General features: G+C 38.2%; 1 protein-coding gene across 1 annotated transcript in view; it reads right to left on the bottom strand.

Moving 5' to 3' along the window:
- Positions 1 to 756: 756 nt before the first annotated feature.
- Positions 757 to 16,866, bottom strand: part of LOC134865993 (adenylate cyclase type 1-like) — a 33,134-nt gene continuing 17,024 nt past the window's right edge. Inside the window, exons 5-22 of the mRNA XM_063885874.1 lie at positions 15,311 to 15,438; positions 14,084 to 14,242; positions 13,535 to 13,676; positions 12,169 to 12,324; positions 9,601 to 9,798; positions 9,414 to 9,511; positions 9,193 to 9,277; positions 8,635 to 8,724; positions 8,128 to 8,387; positions 7,298 to 7,424; positions 6,850 to 6,966; positions 6,581 to 6,727; positions 6,399 to 6,497; positions 6,172 to 6,286; positions 5,928 to 6,052; positions 1,683 to 5,324; positions 1,524 to 1,601; positions 757 to 1,421 (exon numbers count right to left, since the gene is read on the bottom strand). Coding sequence (XP_063741944.1) covers positions 4,905 to 5,324; positions 5,928 to 6,052; positions 6,172 to 6,286; positions 6,399 to 6,497; positions 6,581 to 6,727; positions 6,850 to 6,966; positions 7,298 to 7,424; positions 8,128 to 8,387; positions 8,635 to 8,724; positions 9,193 to 9,277; positions 9,414 to 9,511; positions 9,601 to 9,798; positions 12,169 to 12,324; positions 13,535 to 13,676; positions 14,084 to 14,242; positions 15,311 to 15,438 — 2,466 coding nt within the window. The 3' untranslated portion in view covers positions 757 to 1,421; positions 1,524 to 1,601; positions 1,683 to 4,904. The remainder of the gene's footprint in view (positions 1,422 to 1,523; positions 1,602 to 1,682; positions 5,325 to 5,927; positions 6,053 to 6,171; positions 6,287 to 6,398; positions 6,498 to 6,580; positions 6,728 to 6,849; positions 6,967 to 7,297; positions 7,425 to 8,127; positions 8,388 to 8,634; positions 8,725 to 9,192; positions 9,278 to 9,413; positions 9,512 to 9,600; positions 9,799 to 12,168; positions 12,325 to 13,534; positions 13,677 to 14,083; positions 14,243 to 15,310; positions 15,439 to 16,866) is intronic.

The following is a 16,866-nucleotide window of genomic DNA, read 5'->3' on the forward strand; positions in this document are numbered from 1 at the left end:
GTACATCAAAACAACCCTGTTTTTGACAGGAAAATACTGATGTTTGTGTTTTGCCTGTGAAGTTATAAAAACAGTTTAAGTAGTATATATTTTAAGTACTGATGGATACATCCATAATTGGGTGTATTAGATCATCCAAAAACTTAAAGTCTATGATATGACCGGACATTATAATGCTTTGATGTTGTTGACTAACTATTATTTTGTGAGGTAAGGCTGACGTTTCGTGCTTTGACACCGTTTTCAAACTAAAACCCTATTTGTCACTTGATGTTTCTCTTATCAGGCAGACAGATAAACAAGATCATTCCCCTTAAGCGTTGCATAACCCTAACATTATGGATGGTCTGCTGGAATCACAACATGTTTGTCTGAAGAAAGGTGGTAGTAACCAGTTGTTTCCTAGGTGTAGTATTTGTCATGGTTATGTATGGTAATCATGGATCACTCATACTGTGTACTATGTATGACCCAGAGCTGTTCATTTTGTAAAAGGTGCTAAACACTTCCCTACTAACTCAAAATGTATTGTTTGGTACTACGAAATGTTTTAGCATGGACTGTAATATGGTTTCAACTAGGAAAGACCAGTAAAGTAATACATATTATTAACCATTAGAATTCAGTCATTTTTAATATTGCATCACTCAGATAATTCAAAGTATGGGAAAAACAAAGTGTACATTTTACTTAACATTTGATCGTCATAGTCAATAAGCTCATATTGTGCCTTTTAATATTTAAATACAGTAAACATAGGGTTTAGGTTTACTGTATTTAGAAAAACAAATATATTTAAGCACTGCTTATCAGATGAGTAAACATACAGTAATGGCATTTCTCTAATTATCTTGACTTTTGATAAAAGAAAATAATTCATCTTGGACAAAGATGAAGTACTTGCACTTGAATAAACATTTTAATGCAGGATGTTTATTTGTCAGTTTTTTTACATCTGTTTGAGTTTTTCCCTTTAGTAAATAAAAAATGGAAAAATTGAAATTCTACCACATGAACAGAGACTCTTTGAGAAAATTGGGTGTGCATGAGGAGCGACAGTTTCTCAAATGTGATGTGTGCACATATAAATATTACTTTGGTATTTATTTTGTTCTTTGTACATCATGAGACAGTTATCACATCTGTGCTGTGTACGTTTTAATAAAGTAGATAATGAAATACACACGCCAAAGAGGTAATCGAGAAAAAAAAGAGCGATAAAACTATACAAGAACAACATATTGTTTGATTCAAATAGAACATATGTTTCTCATCATCATGCGGTCAAAGCTTGTTAGCATGCCATATTATTTTAACTTGGATACTTTTTTTTGTGAGCGTTACTCGACTACCAGCTGGTGAGTGGTTGCCTCTTCAATGTTGATCATCAGGTCCACCAGCCACTTAGGAAACCTCTTCTCCTTTGATATATTTGAGGATAATGGTAATAAAACAAATACATTATAATCATTTTGACTTTATATCATTAAAAACTGTTTTGTTATAGATGAACTAACAGACACCTTTTTCCTCTTCCTGGTTTTCTTCTTTTTCACTGACCATTTAGGTGATGTGTGTTTTGGCCATTTAACCTTGGAGACCTAAAACAACAAAGCATCATCTCTTATGCATTTAGTTGTCTGATAATCTATTTGAATGTAAAATGTACAATAATAACTCACCTTTATTGTCACCAAACCACTACTGGTCCTTTTCTCATTTCCAAAACTTGTTTGCTGTCGTGTTGTAGCTTCATCACTTAAATCCAGTGCTTGTGTGCTCTGATCTGATCGGTTTTGCAGAAAACTTGCTTCGCGGAGGGAACCACGACTTTGCCGAGGTCTCTGAACCCTCAGCTGAGCACATTCATCTTCATCTTCTTCGCTCTCTTCATCTGTCATTACCTCTTTTGTCTCTTCTCCCACTTTAAATTGGAAATCCTCCTCCACTTCTTCTCCACTTTTGCTTGCTTCGATTTCATCTTCCTGCTCTGACTCTTCCTCTATGGACTCCAGCCGTCGCCTCTGTTCCCACATTATTTTTATACACAGCAGAATTACCAGAACACCTTCTTTATAAATGAATATAAAAATGTGTCTTTAAACTTACATTTGGTATGCTGTCCTTTTATGTGAGGATCCTGATTGTAGGTTGTCATTAGTTGATCATTCAAATCAGGTGTGAAGGCTTGATTGCAGACAGATGACAGGTGGAAATGCTTATCCTTTGTGACAAATGAAGCAATGTAACCTGTGCCAATGCTTCCATAAAAAAACAGTGATAAGGATAAACACAAGGGATTTGAGTAAAATGTTTAATATAAACATATAAACTGAATTGTTGCTTAAAAGAAAAACATAATTCAAGTTTCAGCTAATAGGGGAATAGTTAATGAATATTTACTTGGGTTAAAAATTCAGTAAATTCAGAAAGACTTGTGATCAGCAACAGCTCATAAACCTAACATGAGTTAATTAACTTAAATCACTGTTTTTATTTCCTCTTTTTATCCAGGACACCTACTTGGTAAGAAACAAATCATAAAAGGTAAAACAAACTGTTTTTGTGGTATTGAAATTGTTTCAATATGGAATGCCTGAACCTGAATTACTCATCTTGACCCTCTTTTGTACTGATGACACAAGGGGGAGGGTTATTTGTGTTACTTCATTCACGTTGAATTCCTTTCAGTGCTTCATGTCCACTTCAGCTTGAAGTCATGGAATTTGTACAGTGACAATGAAAACAACAGCTGTACTTAAAGTATTTTTTCTGGTAAAGTAAGAACTCCTTCTGGATACATAAATGTTAAAATTCATCACAACTGTTTAAAAACAATCCAGAATTTGTTCTACTTAATTCCCAAGCTAAAAGTATTTGAATACTGTACTGGACTAAACATGATTGAGCAAGCCAGGCGTTTGTTGACTTAACTGTTACACTGAGTGAACCCAAGACAACTTCTACATTAACGCTGGGAAAACACATTTGGCCCCCGCTCAGTTCGTCTTTGACATGTTGACATTCATCTGGCTTTGGACGGTGGAAGCCCACCGTTGGGCAAAATAAACCTGTAATTATCTGCCATATTTTGCTGCATGGATTAAAAATTATTATTTTGAGAGTCATAAACTAAGGTGTGAGAAATAAAATGTTATAGAGTTGAAGTTACACGATAAACTCCCAATAAAAAGTTATATTTGTTACAAGCTGTTAGTTTGCTGTGCTGCGTTTGAGGGACAAAATGTAAAATCCTGATGTGGCTCATCCAAAAAATCAAATAAACAACTTTACCTCCAAACACCTACTTCTTTATATACATACTTTTTTGTTATTTTATACACCAATATTGTCTTTATTACAAAATATTCAATAACCCAACTTTACACTGTACAAGATACAACATAGTTTACAGCTTTTGGCTATTTACAAAAAGTATAATCTGCATATCAAAGTGAATATATCTAAAAAGGCAGGTTGCAATCACTGTAAGCTTATTGAGTAAGGCAAAAAACTTGAAACAGGATGTATTTACACTCCCAGATCAAGTAAAAATTGAATGCTGATAAAGATACAGGCTACAAAGCTATTTGAAGTTCCTCACATTTTTGAGAACGGGAGTATCTGGGAGACTTGCTGCTAAAGCTGATATTTTTCAGAGGAAAACTCTAAATGTGGTTTGAAAATTAGAAAAGAGCCATAGAACGGTATGTGTGCCTGATAGACGCTGGTAGCCTGACCCTGCACCAAAGTTTCTGTGGTCTAGAGATACTGTGTCAATGGAGATGGAGCGTTTGAAAGGCTTAAGCTAAAGGACTAAGTTGTGCACTTGATGCTGTGTCCTTATTGGATGTGCTTAAGCAATGTTTGTGATCTCTTCTGTGTTGATAAATGTCTTCCTGGATATCTACAGATGTATTTGCACCATACATTGTGATGTTTTTGCATTCACTTGTTTCCATAGCACACATACAACTCAGTGCATTATGTCTTGCCATATTATGTTGAACTATCGGGAATCAGGGTATCAGATAATCAGAAAACCTAATTACTTCTCCATGGGGTTCAAAAGACACTTTTTAAGTCTACTGATAATGCCTGAAAGAGTCACATATGCCAATTTGTTCAACCTGCTACAACATGTTCTCTTCCTCTTGCATGTTGATGCAGTATGAGCAGTAAAACTAAAGATTGATAGAAAGTTCAATACTTTGGTTCTCTGTCGACAGGAGTACCGTTACTATGGCTGTCGGCTCTTACAAAGTCATGCAGTATTACCTGTAAATATGTCTCAAAAAAGCCTATTTAGTCCAGTGTGCTCTGAATATAAAAAATACTTTGTGCTGTTTTGTTACAATTCAGAATAAACCACACATGCATACACACACTCACAAGTACACACATGCATGCTTACACACACCAAAAAGAAACAACACCATTTTACACTGTAAATAATGCAATGTATCCTTGGCATAATCAGAAAGACAGTGCAAAAGCAATAGCATGATCAGTCTTTTTCTGGATATCAATGCACATATCTCTTGTACATGGTATATGCTCCATATAGAAAACAAAGATGCACATTATGCCTGGATTTGAGGGGATCCCAGGAACAACACAAATCAAATCACCTGTTATAGAGATGTTAGAAAGAGGATTTGAGATTTCGGATGTCTTTCTGTGTGACTTCCATGAGTGGGAAGCTGATACAAATCCCTAAAAGCGAGCATGATTGTCCATTTCACCATATCATTTATTTAGAAGTTCATATCCTGAATGAGCACATTCTGATTTGTGCCAGTAGCTCAGGATTTAAAGGACATACCTGGACAGCCCTGTCTTCTTTAGGCTTCCAACCAGGGTTTTCCTTATTGTATGCAGTATTTGTATTCCTGTCTTTCTTTCTACACTGCTTCATCTGCAACAGCTGCCACAGCCTCTATCTCAATATGTGTCACCTCTATGTCCTCCTCATCCTCCTCACCCACGGCGGGCACAAAGGGTGAGGGCAGGCATAACGCTTGGCTGTTGCTGCTGTTGGCAGTGCTCATCTGTATGTTGCTGCTCACGCTGGCATTAGCGGTCAGGCTGGCAGCAGAGGAGACGCGGCCCAGATTGGTCGGGACGCTAGTCTTGCCACAGGAGTGGATCCGCCGTGCCAGGCTGGCAGAACGCACCACTGAGGAGGTGGTTACCGTGCCCACTCCCTGAACCTTGCCTTCCAGGAAGTATGTCAGCATCTCACCTTTCCCCTTGACACTCACTTTGCCACGGCACACCAGGTCATAGTTGGTATTTAGCAGCCGAAATGCGTCTTCAGTCACCTTAAAATGAGGAAACATACATTTGTTGCTATTCACAACATGCTCCTGGCTCCGGTAAGACAAGAGGAGGTGGAATGTTTGTTTACATCAATGATCCATGGTGCTCAAATGTAGTTGAAATTGATGGACAATGTTTGATAGTTTCAAATTTGTTATTGTAAGATGTCCTATTTCCGTCCCACAGAATGTGCCATTGTTTTTGTTGCTGTTGTTTACATGCTTCCTGATGCAAATTCCAAAAATGAACCATAGGAAAGCACTACTGGTTTGTTCTGTTCCTTATTAAAGGCATAAACTCATTCAAGTATTAGAAATGTTACATTTATTTATTATCATTTACTTTTCTATTGTAATATTTTTCAACAAAGATTCTCTGGAACTCTACTGTGCCCTAAACAATTAAATCATTCATTAAAACATTTTTTTTAATTGGAAGCCAAATACAATGTAGTTTATTGCATAAATGCATCAAACCTGATGTCCAGTTCTTGTTCTTCTACAGTACCCTCACCTTTTATGTCATTTAAGCATTGTTGTAAACCAGCTTTCCCTTTAAAATAAATTAGTCTTGGATAAATATTGTAATCTGAGGTAATTGCATACCTGTATTTTTCCCGGTACTCCAGTGCTATCCATCCTGCTGGCCACATTGACTGTGTTCCCCCAGATGTCGTACTGAGGTCGTCGCGCTCCAATCACCCCTGCAACCACTGGACCCACATTGATACCTTGGCAAACAGATGGCAAACATGTTAAAAAAAAATACAAAAAATAATGTTGAGCTTAGATTTCTCATTGTCGTTAACTATGTGTTTGCATTAAGGGGTTTATACAAGGGTGGACGTACCCACTCTCAACACAAACTCATTGTATGACTGATAGTTGATTTCATCTAAAACATCAAACATCTCGATGGCGTAGTCTGCTATTGTGCTCAGATGGTCGTAAACAGATTGTTTCTCCTACAGAGGAGACACACAGATCGGTATGCATTACATGATATTTCAATGTGTCTTCAAAAGTAGGTAATATATCCATTCAGATATGTGCAACTCCACAGGAACTACGTATCACCTTGTCACCAACGGTGGGGACTAGGCCCACAGCTGCCATGTAAGTACTGCCAATGGTTTTGATTTTCTCGATGTCTTTGTAGCACTCCTTATCCATGAGCTGCAACACATGCATTCAGATAAACACACAATGCAACACATTAAATTCAAAAGCAAATTCAAAGTAAAGGATCAGCATCCCACCTCATCAAAGTCAGCAATGATTTCATTCAGTAATCTCAGGCACTCTACTCCCATGTTGTTGCCATCGAGTTCGATGTAGAAATCGTTGAAGTTTGGGATTGAGGCAAATAGGACACCAACTTGTGCGTAGGACTGATAGTAAAGATCCTGATGTAAAAAGAAAAAATGCGGTTTAACAATATAATATATGTCCTTTCACGTCTCTGATTTATTTTGTCTTCTGCTTGTTAATCTACCTGTCTGTCTGCGTGTCTATTAGCGAGGCTCACCATGTTCCTGGGGTTGGACAACAGGAAGTGTTGAGCCACGTGTGCGGGCAGGAGATTGAAGAGAATCCTCCTGTTGTCCAGTTTGACTTTCTCCATCCCATCTCTATCCTCCTCCGCCTGAAAGCAAATATAGCACACAGAAAAATACACAGCAATTAGCACTGCAGCTTATTCCACACTTTCACCACAAGGAGTCAGTAGAAAAACACAAGCGCCTTAAAACATGGAGTGTTTGTTTCATAGTTGGTTTTCAAATAGACCTGGATACATTATATGACAAATGCTGCTAGCTAAATAACTAGAACGGACAAGCTCTTAATTCATCTTTAGCAATTCCACTTTATAAAATAAATGATGTCAGCATTTCTACAGCACATTTATATTAATGCATATATTATGATAATGAGAATTAAGCCTCTTAACATCCACACAAGACACAATTCCTCACCTGCACAGCCCATAGAAAGTCCAGGCGCAGTTTGAGGTCAAGTTGTCTGGAGTGGAGGGCCAGAGCACTGACAAAGAGCAACAGAGACAGGATGGGCTCGTAGCCCCGGATGTGGAAGGACCCCCCACTGTGGAAGAGACCAACACACAAGTCAGCAGTGGACTGGACCACACAGGAAACTACATATGAGGGATGAATGGACCCCACACAGTTTCACGAACAATCATGAGCAAGGTTTTATTAAAAACATAGTGAAAAAAACTATTTTCATTAGATTTTGTCAGAATTTAGAAGAAATAACATGTTGGTACAAACAATTTTATATATGGTTATATAACTGACAAAATGAGTTTTTAAACAATATCTTATATCCAAATAACCCTAAACAAATTCAGCATAATCACTTTTCAGGAGCACATTTATGATCTAAAATCCAATAACGTTGGCCAGGCCCCTCGGTACTGCGTTTAAACAGCTAAAGCGCTACCATTATCCAGCCCACAATGTCCTTTCAGGCTTCTGATTCGGAACTAATGAGCACATGTGCTGCTTCAAAGAGTGGAAAATGAAAGAGTGTGTGGGCTACAGACAACCAAAGACTCCTCCACACACATACATCTCAGAACATGTACTGTAAATGTTCTTCCAAACTCCTGGTTATCTATCCGTTCTCTGGATCCCAAAAGAAAAAAAAGCATCGCTTGAAACTCACAGCCAATCACTGCCTCTATTAGCTTCAGGAAATGACAAATAGAAACGCAAACCAGCAGTGCCTTAAATGATTGTGTGTGTCCGGTGTTTGTGATCACGTTGTGCTGCGATCTGCTCACCCTTCACTCTTTCGAAATTCGCTGAGCTCCAACACAGTGACATACAGCACCCCCAGAAGGAGCATTAGCATCATCTTTGGCAGCCAGGAGACCCTCAGGAAAAGTGCCAGGGTGAGTGTGCCTACTACACAGGACAGAAAGGCGTAGCGGGCACCATCACAAGGCAGCTCTTCCATGGTGTGGTTGGCGATGTCGGAATCAACAATGATGATGGAGCTGTTGTTGTTGGCACCTATCCACAACCAGGGCATACAGCCGACCTGACAGAGGCAAAAACACAGATACATGTACATACAGATGACAGTGATAAGCCTTTTTGGTTTTTCTAATTTACAGCACCATTGAATGTGATACCATATGTTAGAGCTGTAGTTAAACTGTGTAGCTTACAAGCATTACCTTGTTTAACCAACAAAGGGACTACGATCACAAGACATGGAGGTATTGTTTTTACTTATAGTTCATATTTGGTTGGATGACATTTTTACTGTTGCCTTTCCAACTTACCACACAGGCCTGGGCCACAGCGTAGATTAACACTACTATGAAAATACAGAGAGCAGTGCGAATCTGAATGGTCAGGCACCCTGGAAAACACTGAGAGACAAAACAAGGACAAGTTAGATAAAGGAGACGGACACAATAAGATATTTTCATTTTAAAGAATAATAGTGGGAATAATATAAAGGTTGGAGCTGGAAATCAAACAGATACAGGCTTATAAGTGTAGCATGAAGTAAGTAAGGCAAGAAAATAACAGAAACAGAAAGGAAGGGGGATTAGTAATGTAAAAGCAACAACGTGTAAAAAAAAAAGATGAGGTCAGGAGCTTTGAGGAAGACCATTAACATCAAGAAAAACGGACAACACAGGGGCTTAGAAACTAATCTTCAAGCCAATGAATACTGAATCAATATTACTTGGCTTTATAAAACACATTTACATACTACTCTTAAGTCAGTAAAAAGGAGAACAAATCTAAAGACGAAAATTGCCACCTCTGTCAGCCATCAGATACAACAGATGACGTTAAAGTGTGATTAAAAATGGAGCAGCTGTATTTACCTGTACTTTAGCGATATGCAGGTACATGATACAAGCTACTAGGGAACAGATGCAGAAGACGAGAAGGACAAGTACCACTGTACCCCTGAGTCAGATAAAAAAGGAGAAACAGATGGAGGGGGTTAGTCAAAAAGTCAAAGACCTGAATACCTAAGAGGTAAATGGAGGAAAGAAAAGCAACAGAGAAAAGATGAAATAGCAACAGAATATGCTGTACATACTGTGGTATGATGAGAAGATAGACAAGGCCGAACAAGGCAGCTAGGATCAGGGAGAGAACCACAGCGCTGGTGAAGTACTCATCAGGAACCTGGTGGTACTAATGCCAGAGAGATAATAGTGAGTAACATCATTTCCCAATAAATCTGACTTTAAAAAGGTACAGTTTGTGCCTGCAATGTCCCTCACCCTCGTCTCGCGCTCAGGGCACTTGTACATGAGTGTGAGGGAGTTGAGATCCGCCGTGTCAGACTCAGTTTGGCGGGCCTCGATCAGACGCCCGATGTAGCGGTTGACCCGGGTTCTGGGACTGCTCTGGATCACAGTAGCCTGGTTCGCATTGGGACGGTTCCTCAGCTTCTGAGGAGCCGTTCGCATTGCTCTTCGCTTTAGATTAAAAAAAAGAAATTTTCTCTGAATATACAAAAGTTGAGAAACAACAGTGTGATAAACAGAGCGCTGTATTCTCTGTTATACTGGAGTATTACCATATTAGGAACAAGGGTGAATAAGAGTCAACAATAAACACGGGCAGCTGATTATACTTTCAAATAAGGACATTGCTTTCACACTTAACTTCATTACTGAATGCACCCCACTGTGTCTAAGTGTCTCCGGCAGCCCAGCTTTGCAAAACATTGGGCATTGGAGCAAAGCCAGATAGTTATTATGGAGTGGTTGTTTGTGTGTGTGTGTGTGTGTGTGTGTGTGTGTGTGTGTGTGTGTGTGTGTGTGGTTGGTTGTGTGTACATGTATATGTGATCGTGCTGGAAGACTTGTGTAGCTCTGTGTCACACTAGGCCAGAAATGGGAGAGCTAGGAACACCAGACTGTTCATGAGTTCATGACATGACATCAATGCGTACACCTCATTGACTTTCCTGATTTCCTCCTTGTTCTCTCTGTCCTTGTCTATTCTGCCTTAATTCCTGCTTTCTCTCCTTCTCTGCTCCAATATATTATTTCTTTCCCTGCTTTCATATTGTCTTTCTAATTCCCTGCTTTCTCATCATGGTTCTGTGTATCCTTCCTTACCTCTTTGTTTCCCTAACCATTTCAATCTATTATTCCTCAGTTACCTCCTTTCTCCCCTTCATTTTCTTTCCTGCTCCGGTCTTTATATCCTTTCTCTCTTCTATCCTTGTCTGCTTCTGTCTAATCTGCTGTGATTCCGGCTTTTCTTTCTAGTTTTGGTCCATTCATCCTTACTTCCTTCTTTGCTATTTTCTTCTTCCCTTCCTTCATGCATCTGTTTTTTCTTTCATCCAGTCTTTCTACTTTCTCTATCTTTCCATTTCTATCCATTATTTCTCTGTGCCTCTCACACACTCTTGTTTTGATATTCATGAAGCAGCATCACAGTGAACTGTAGAGGCAGACTTCTCCTTATATCCCATATTATGCTCAACGTAGCACAGAACACCATGCAGCCATGTCTGCTGCATCAAAAATCCTATTCAGTCTTCCCTTTTCTCTCATATTGCTCCCCTCCGTGCAGTGAATGCATGTCTTGTTCAAACAATTCGAGTGTGTGTGGTGTGAATGCGAAATTTCCATTCAGTAAAAGGTGCATGATGACTTAACCTGTCAGCACTTTTCCATTTGTCTTTCATTTATACTAATCTGCCTTCTGGAGGAGACAGTGTGAGGTAAAGATCTAGATGCAGACACTGAGGGACACTTTATAAAATCATGACCATAATACCGGGTCAAAAGTTCATGGTTAATATTTGAAAAACTACATTTGCATTATTTACTTGTGAGGACAATGTTTTGACATAAACTAATTACCTGGACGTCTGTTCTGACGTTAACTTCTACATGCCTTACAAATACTTTTGTTAGTCTGTAGGCTACCCTAAGATACGTCATTGTGGGGAAAATTTAATGATGAAACACGTTTATTGGGACCTACCCCAAAATTGTCTCTATATACATGTTTAGTTTTTTAGTTTGCCCAACAATGACACACATAAAAATCTGGACAAAATCAGTTGGTGCGATAATTGAAAAGCTGCCAAGCCACAGGATTTTTTTTTCAGGCACACAAGGTTGACTAAGTTCTTTGCCAAAATTCCAGTGTCACAGACAATTTATTCAAGGGGACAAGGTATGTTGGTGTCTCACAGAGGTTATCATCACCCCCTAGCTACTTACGATAAAGTATACATCCTGTTAAAGCCATATATATACTGTATAAACTGTATTTACTGATCAACATGTTAAGCAAGAGCAAGTTTGTTATGCCTTTATTAATTCTCTGTTTTCGTTCATTCAAAGTGCATTCAAAAAGCATGGAAAAGTTCTACATTACAATAAACGGTGACCACCTTAATTTCCTTATCAACAGTGCTCGCCTTGTTTAAACGACTATCATTTACCTAAAAATATGCAGTTAACTAGACCAAAAACGAATACGAATAAATAAACAATTACATTTCTGTCAACAGAATTCTTAATTTTAAAGGAATAATTTGACTAAAGATACTTTAAGCTAAACTGTTTTCACATCAAGTGTAATTTAATGTTCTTATGCTTAAACAATACCATGCATAAAGACAACAAAAAAATCAGATTTTAGTTTAAATAAGAGATACGTTTAAGGGCATTTGGAAATGAAGTGAAACAAGCATCATCAAATAGAAAAATTGTAAACTCTTGACAATCAGACATTACTGTGTACATTTTGCCACCATTTACATAAATCACAGCACGAACAAACACAGAACCGTCACCACAGACACTGAGCGTTTGTACCTTATCACCGTCCTCGCAGTTCATGACATTGGAGAAGGGAATCTCAGCCTTGAACATCTTCCTGCAGTGCATAAGCTGCACTAGTAAGTAGCACACAGTTTTGAACTTCATCTTTTTGGCGGGCTTTATATCCGAAAGAATCAATCCTGGGAATATCTGTCACCAGATAAGAAACGGGAACAAAGATTTAGTCATGATACCCCACAGTATGCAAACATGCTCATGCACACACAAGCATGCAATCATTTTAGCAGCTCAATTATCTAGAAATTGGTTTACAATATATAGGTTAAATCCCTAATGTGATTAATAGTTTAAGTACTGCTGCCATCATTTTTTTATAAACTTAATTTAGAGAGAGTGATTAATATTAAGAATAGTTTCAAGACGTTGAGGAATTGTCATTTATAGTAAGAAATATATGGCTTGTTCTCTACACAGCATAGGAGGTGTGGCCAAAAGCAGGAGTAATAAAAGGCACCATAGGAGATTGATAGCAGGCTTCCTAATGCAGCTTAGTTAGGGCACATCTTTCTCTGAGCCATGCCTCTCATGAAGTCCAACCATCAACTGCATTAAGAGGATTAGCAAAGTCTCTACATAGCAAAGAAATAAATACGCAACCGGGATATTACGGGTTCATATAAGGACCTACGTGACCTATGTGAAAGCTTATATTGCATATCAAGAGAGGAGAGGAGAGGAGAGGAGAGGAGAAGAGAGGAGAGGAGAGGAGAGGAGAGGAGAGAGAGAGAGAGGAGAGGAGAGGAGAGGAGAGGAGAGGAGAGGAGAGGAGAGGAGAGGAGAGGAGTAGTACTAGACCAAGACTGAAATTCCCTCTCCAGTTGCTTGTCGCACATCTGTTGAAGATGTGTATGCACTGACACACACAAACACACATATATCTCTGTCTGTAAATTTGTAAGACTGTGCAGATTTGAGATGATAGATGCCACAGGCTTCTAGCTCCAGACCAATCCATTACAGGTTGGAAAAGAAATCAGATCAACTACAAATGTGTTAGCACTCTATTATATAATACTATTTTCTTTATTCAACACCATTTTGTTTGATCAATAGTTTTATTATTGACCTGCTTAGGGTTTAAGACAGGTCAAGATTAGCTTCCTTGATCTAGTCTATTCTAACTAAGGCAATTAAAGTCAAATACTGATTAGTATACAGTACATACGCAGGAGCTTTGTCGATGCCTACACACTGTATGGGTAATAAATGGTTCAACTAGGGCCAAGGCTTCATTGGAAGTGTAATTTCAACAAGTGCTGCTATCAGCTAACATTTTTTTCCTTCTAAACGATCTATTACAGGTCATATATTCCTTCAGCACAGAATTACAATAACATACCTTCCTTCGGTGGGATGGCACTATAAAGAAGGTTTCAATTTCATGTTTTTGGAGGAAGGCATTCCTTTCGTGACCGTTTCCAGGCTCCACCTCATAATCTCCATTTAGGCACTCCAGCGTAGATTTGGTTATGTGAACTTTACTGTGGTACACAGGTGGGACAGGATTATACACAACGCTACTGACAGTCACTCCTGATGCAGCAGTGAGGGGCATTTAACAATATTTGCAGAAGACTGTTGCTAGAGAAAGTCAAAATAAGTCTATTTATCATCTGGAAAAGCTTTCTTATTTTCAACCCGTATTTCTATTATTATGCAAACATGTGACATTTGTAGTTGAGGTAAGAATCGTTGTTTCTTCTGCAGTTGGCCTTTCATTCTGATCTGTCTTAATTAATTAAAAGTATTTTAAAATTAGGACAGAATTTGATTTTAAAATATATATACAAGAGATAATTGAAATGATTCACACCTCACGTTAAATGTCATGTGTCATATCCAGATCACAGAATTACTATCCGTAGCTATTAAGGCTTTAAATACTGACCCAGGTAGTCCTCCAGCCTCCATCACATTGGCCAGTGTTACATCATTCGACCAAACATCATATTGCCATTTTCTGAGGCCGAGTACTCCACAAAGCACCCGACCTGTATGCAAGCCCACGCGCATGTTTAGGTTGACCTCAGTGGCTTCGGCAACTGACCTGCAGGGGCAGAGCACATGAAGTGTTAGAGAAGGGTTTTAAGCTCATAGCTATATTCATACCTAAACCCTGAACTATAATCACACAGATCATAAAAAGGAAGCACAAAAAGCACTCCAAATAACATTGGGACATTCACAATGCATTATTGTACACAAACACTGTATATTTGAGTTATTCAAATACTTATAATACATCTGTGTGTCAAGATGTGTGAGAGGATTGTTGTAGCATTAATAGATAATATGAAAAGGTTCTTAAGCAGTCGGCAAACCAACCTTTAAGTGAATAGGATGGACCACTACTTATGCATAAACCTTAAAGAAAGTCATCATTGTTACACAACAAAATGTTTCTAGTTATCTACCTATCCTTCATTTTCAGACAATTATTTTATCATCTTCCCATCTTCATTGAATTAAAGGTCCTATTTGAATTGGTTTCCTTTCTCTTTTTAATTTTCCTGTTTTGGAAAATGTTTCAATGTTAAAATGCATCCCATATCTTTACTATCATGTGTGGATGTACTTGAATACAATGTTTTAATGCTTTGAATGAAAAAGAACAAAGGAACTGCTAAGTTGAGCATTTCTATTAATCAGTGTTTAAGCAAAACTTATTTCAGAGCCATCAAAGTTTCTGATTCGATCTTCTATTGCACTGTAATCACTGTCTTTCTTTTAGTTGTCTTTCCCCCCCTTTGAAACTGTGCACTGTATGTGAGAAAAACAAGCTCAATAAAAGAGCCCATTTTCTTTTTCCATTAAAGCCTTTCTCTCTCTCAGCCAATTGTAGTTCTGCTCAGTCAGATGTTCAGTGTTAGAATTTGCTCACAGCACACATGGCTACTCAGGCTGCTTTCCTCCAAGAACTCTGTGAACATGGACTCAGTTAAACAGTGTGTTTAGGAAAGAATAAAAATCAAAGGGCATATTTCTACCACCCCAATACAAAAATAAGACAGAAAATGGTGGTTTAATGTGTTTAAATCCATAGAACCTTTTGTAGTTTAACCTATATAAATGCATGCCATACTGCTAAATAATGAACTATAATATGATGACTCACGTTATGGTGTCAATCATGTCCAGACCCATCTCTACGCAGCAATGGGCGTGGTCAGCCTTGGGTTGGGTCAGTCCAGACACACAGTAGTAACAATCCCCAAGGATCTTAATCCTGCGACAGTGGTTCTCCTGCCAATCAAAAAGGATACAATACAGTTCAGTTCAATTACAATTCAGTTTTATCACCAGTGCTCTAACACCTACTATCATGGTCTGATTAGTCAGTGTTAAAAAAACATTGTGGTTTCAGGCAGCAATACTTTAGTTTAATCATTGCAGCAGAAGCGGTGTCTGAGAGCAGTTGTGTTAAAAAGTCTGAAGTTTAATTAAAGTTTTTCCATTACACTGATTTATATCCATCATTGTATCATTTGCTGAAAGGTTGATTGAGTTCATGGTGCACTTACAGTTCATTTTATGTTTGTAATTTTACTTTCACTTGTAACTCACTTATCCCAAAAACGTTTTATATTATGACATTCCTAAAGAATTTAGGCAAATAACACTGATGCAAAGCTTTTTTGGAGTGGAAAATTCTAAATCCTTTTTTTTCAGCAGCAGGATAGAGCTAATTAATTATATCTTGTTAGTTTAAACAATTTAAAACAAAGTGTAAAAATATTATGATATCTCAGAGGTTTATGTCCTGGGAGCAGCAATTCCCTGTTTCTCAGGAAACCAGTCGCCTCAAAAGTGGTGCCCATTTGAATAGCTATTAATAGAAATAGCCTGTTACACTTTGATTAATATATTGTTTTATGGCTGCAGCAGCGTACACATAAATATATGCCACTGTCAACACCTGCTGTGCAGTGCAACATGACCAAAACCCAGAGAGAAAGTTATAGTACCCATCTGATAGACTCTATGTTCAAGAGAAATACAGTATATTATAATAGGTACAAACCCTAAGAGACAGAGGCTGTTCAAAAAATATGATAAGACAGTTAAACAACCACAGATATACAACATATATGACAATGCTGTGGATCCCCTCATGGACTGCAAAGCATGTTCATTATTATATGCAAACTCTTGAGATTTAATCTCACACCAACGCTAAAATGTTTCCCATAATGCAGTGCTAAATCAACAGATCAGTCTCACTTTAGGGAAAAAGGTGAGTCACTCTCTCAGTCTTTGGGGACAATAAGGACTGGCATAAAAAGGCGGCTTACAAATATAATCCACTATTAGAGGATATGAGCAACAGACAGTGATTTTACCAGGGAGACCAGGTTACCGTGGACACCTTCTCATAACCCTTTATTGTTTCCATGGAGGTAATAGGATCGCTGGCCTTGCATGTGAGGAGCACAAAGACTCCAAGACTATAAGATAATTATACACAATGGTGGGCAGAACACAAGACACTCTATTTTTACCATGTTAGCCATGTGTGTTTCAGGAAAACAAAGGGAAACTATTTGTCTTGTGTACCTTTACATGCTTTGGTCATGCTTGAGTGATTGGTGGCATGGAGGCACATGTGCTGTTCATGTAAAATAAAACCTTATTAAAGTGCTTAGAGACAGTAAAATATAGAGAGATGTTGTA

This window comes from Eleginops maclovinus, chromosome 6 (genome assembly GCF_036324505.1).
Source record: "Eleginops maclovinus isolate JMC-PN-2008 ecotype Puerto Natales chromosome 6, JC_Emac_rtc_rv5, whole genome shotgun sequence".
In the NCBI taxonomy this organism is placed as follows: domain Eukaryota; kingdom Metazoa; phylum Chordata; class Actinopteri; order Perciformes; family Eleginopidae; genus Eleginops; species Eleginops maclovinus.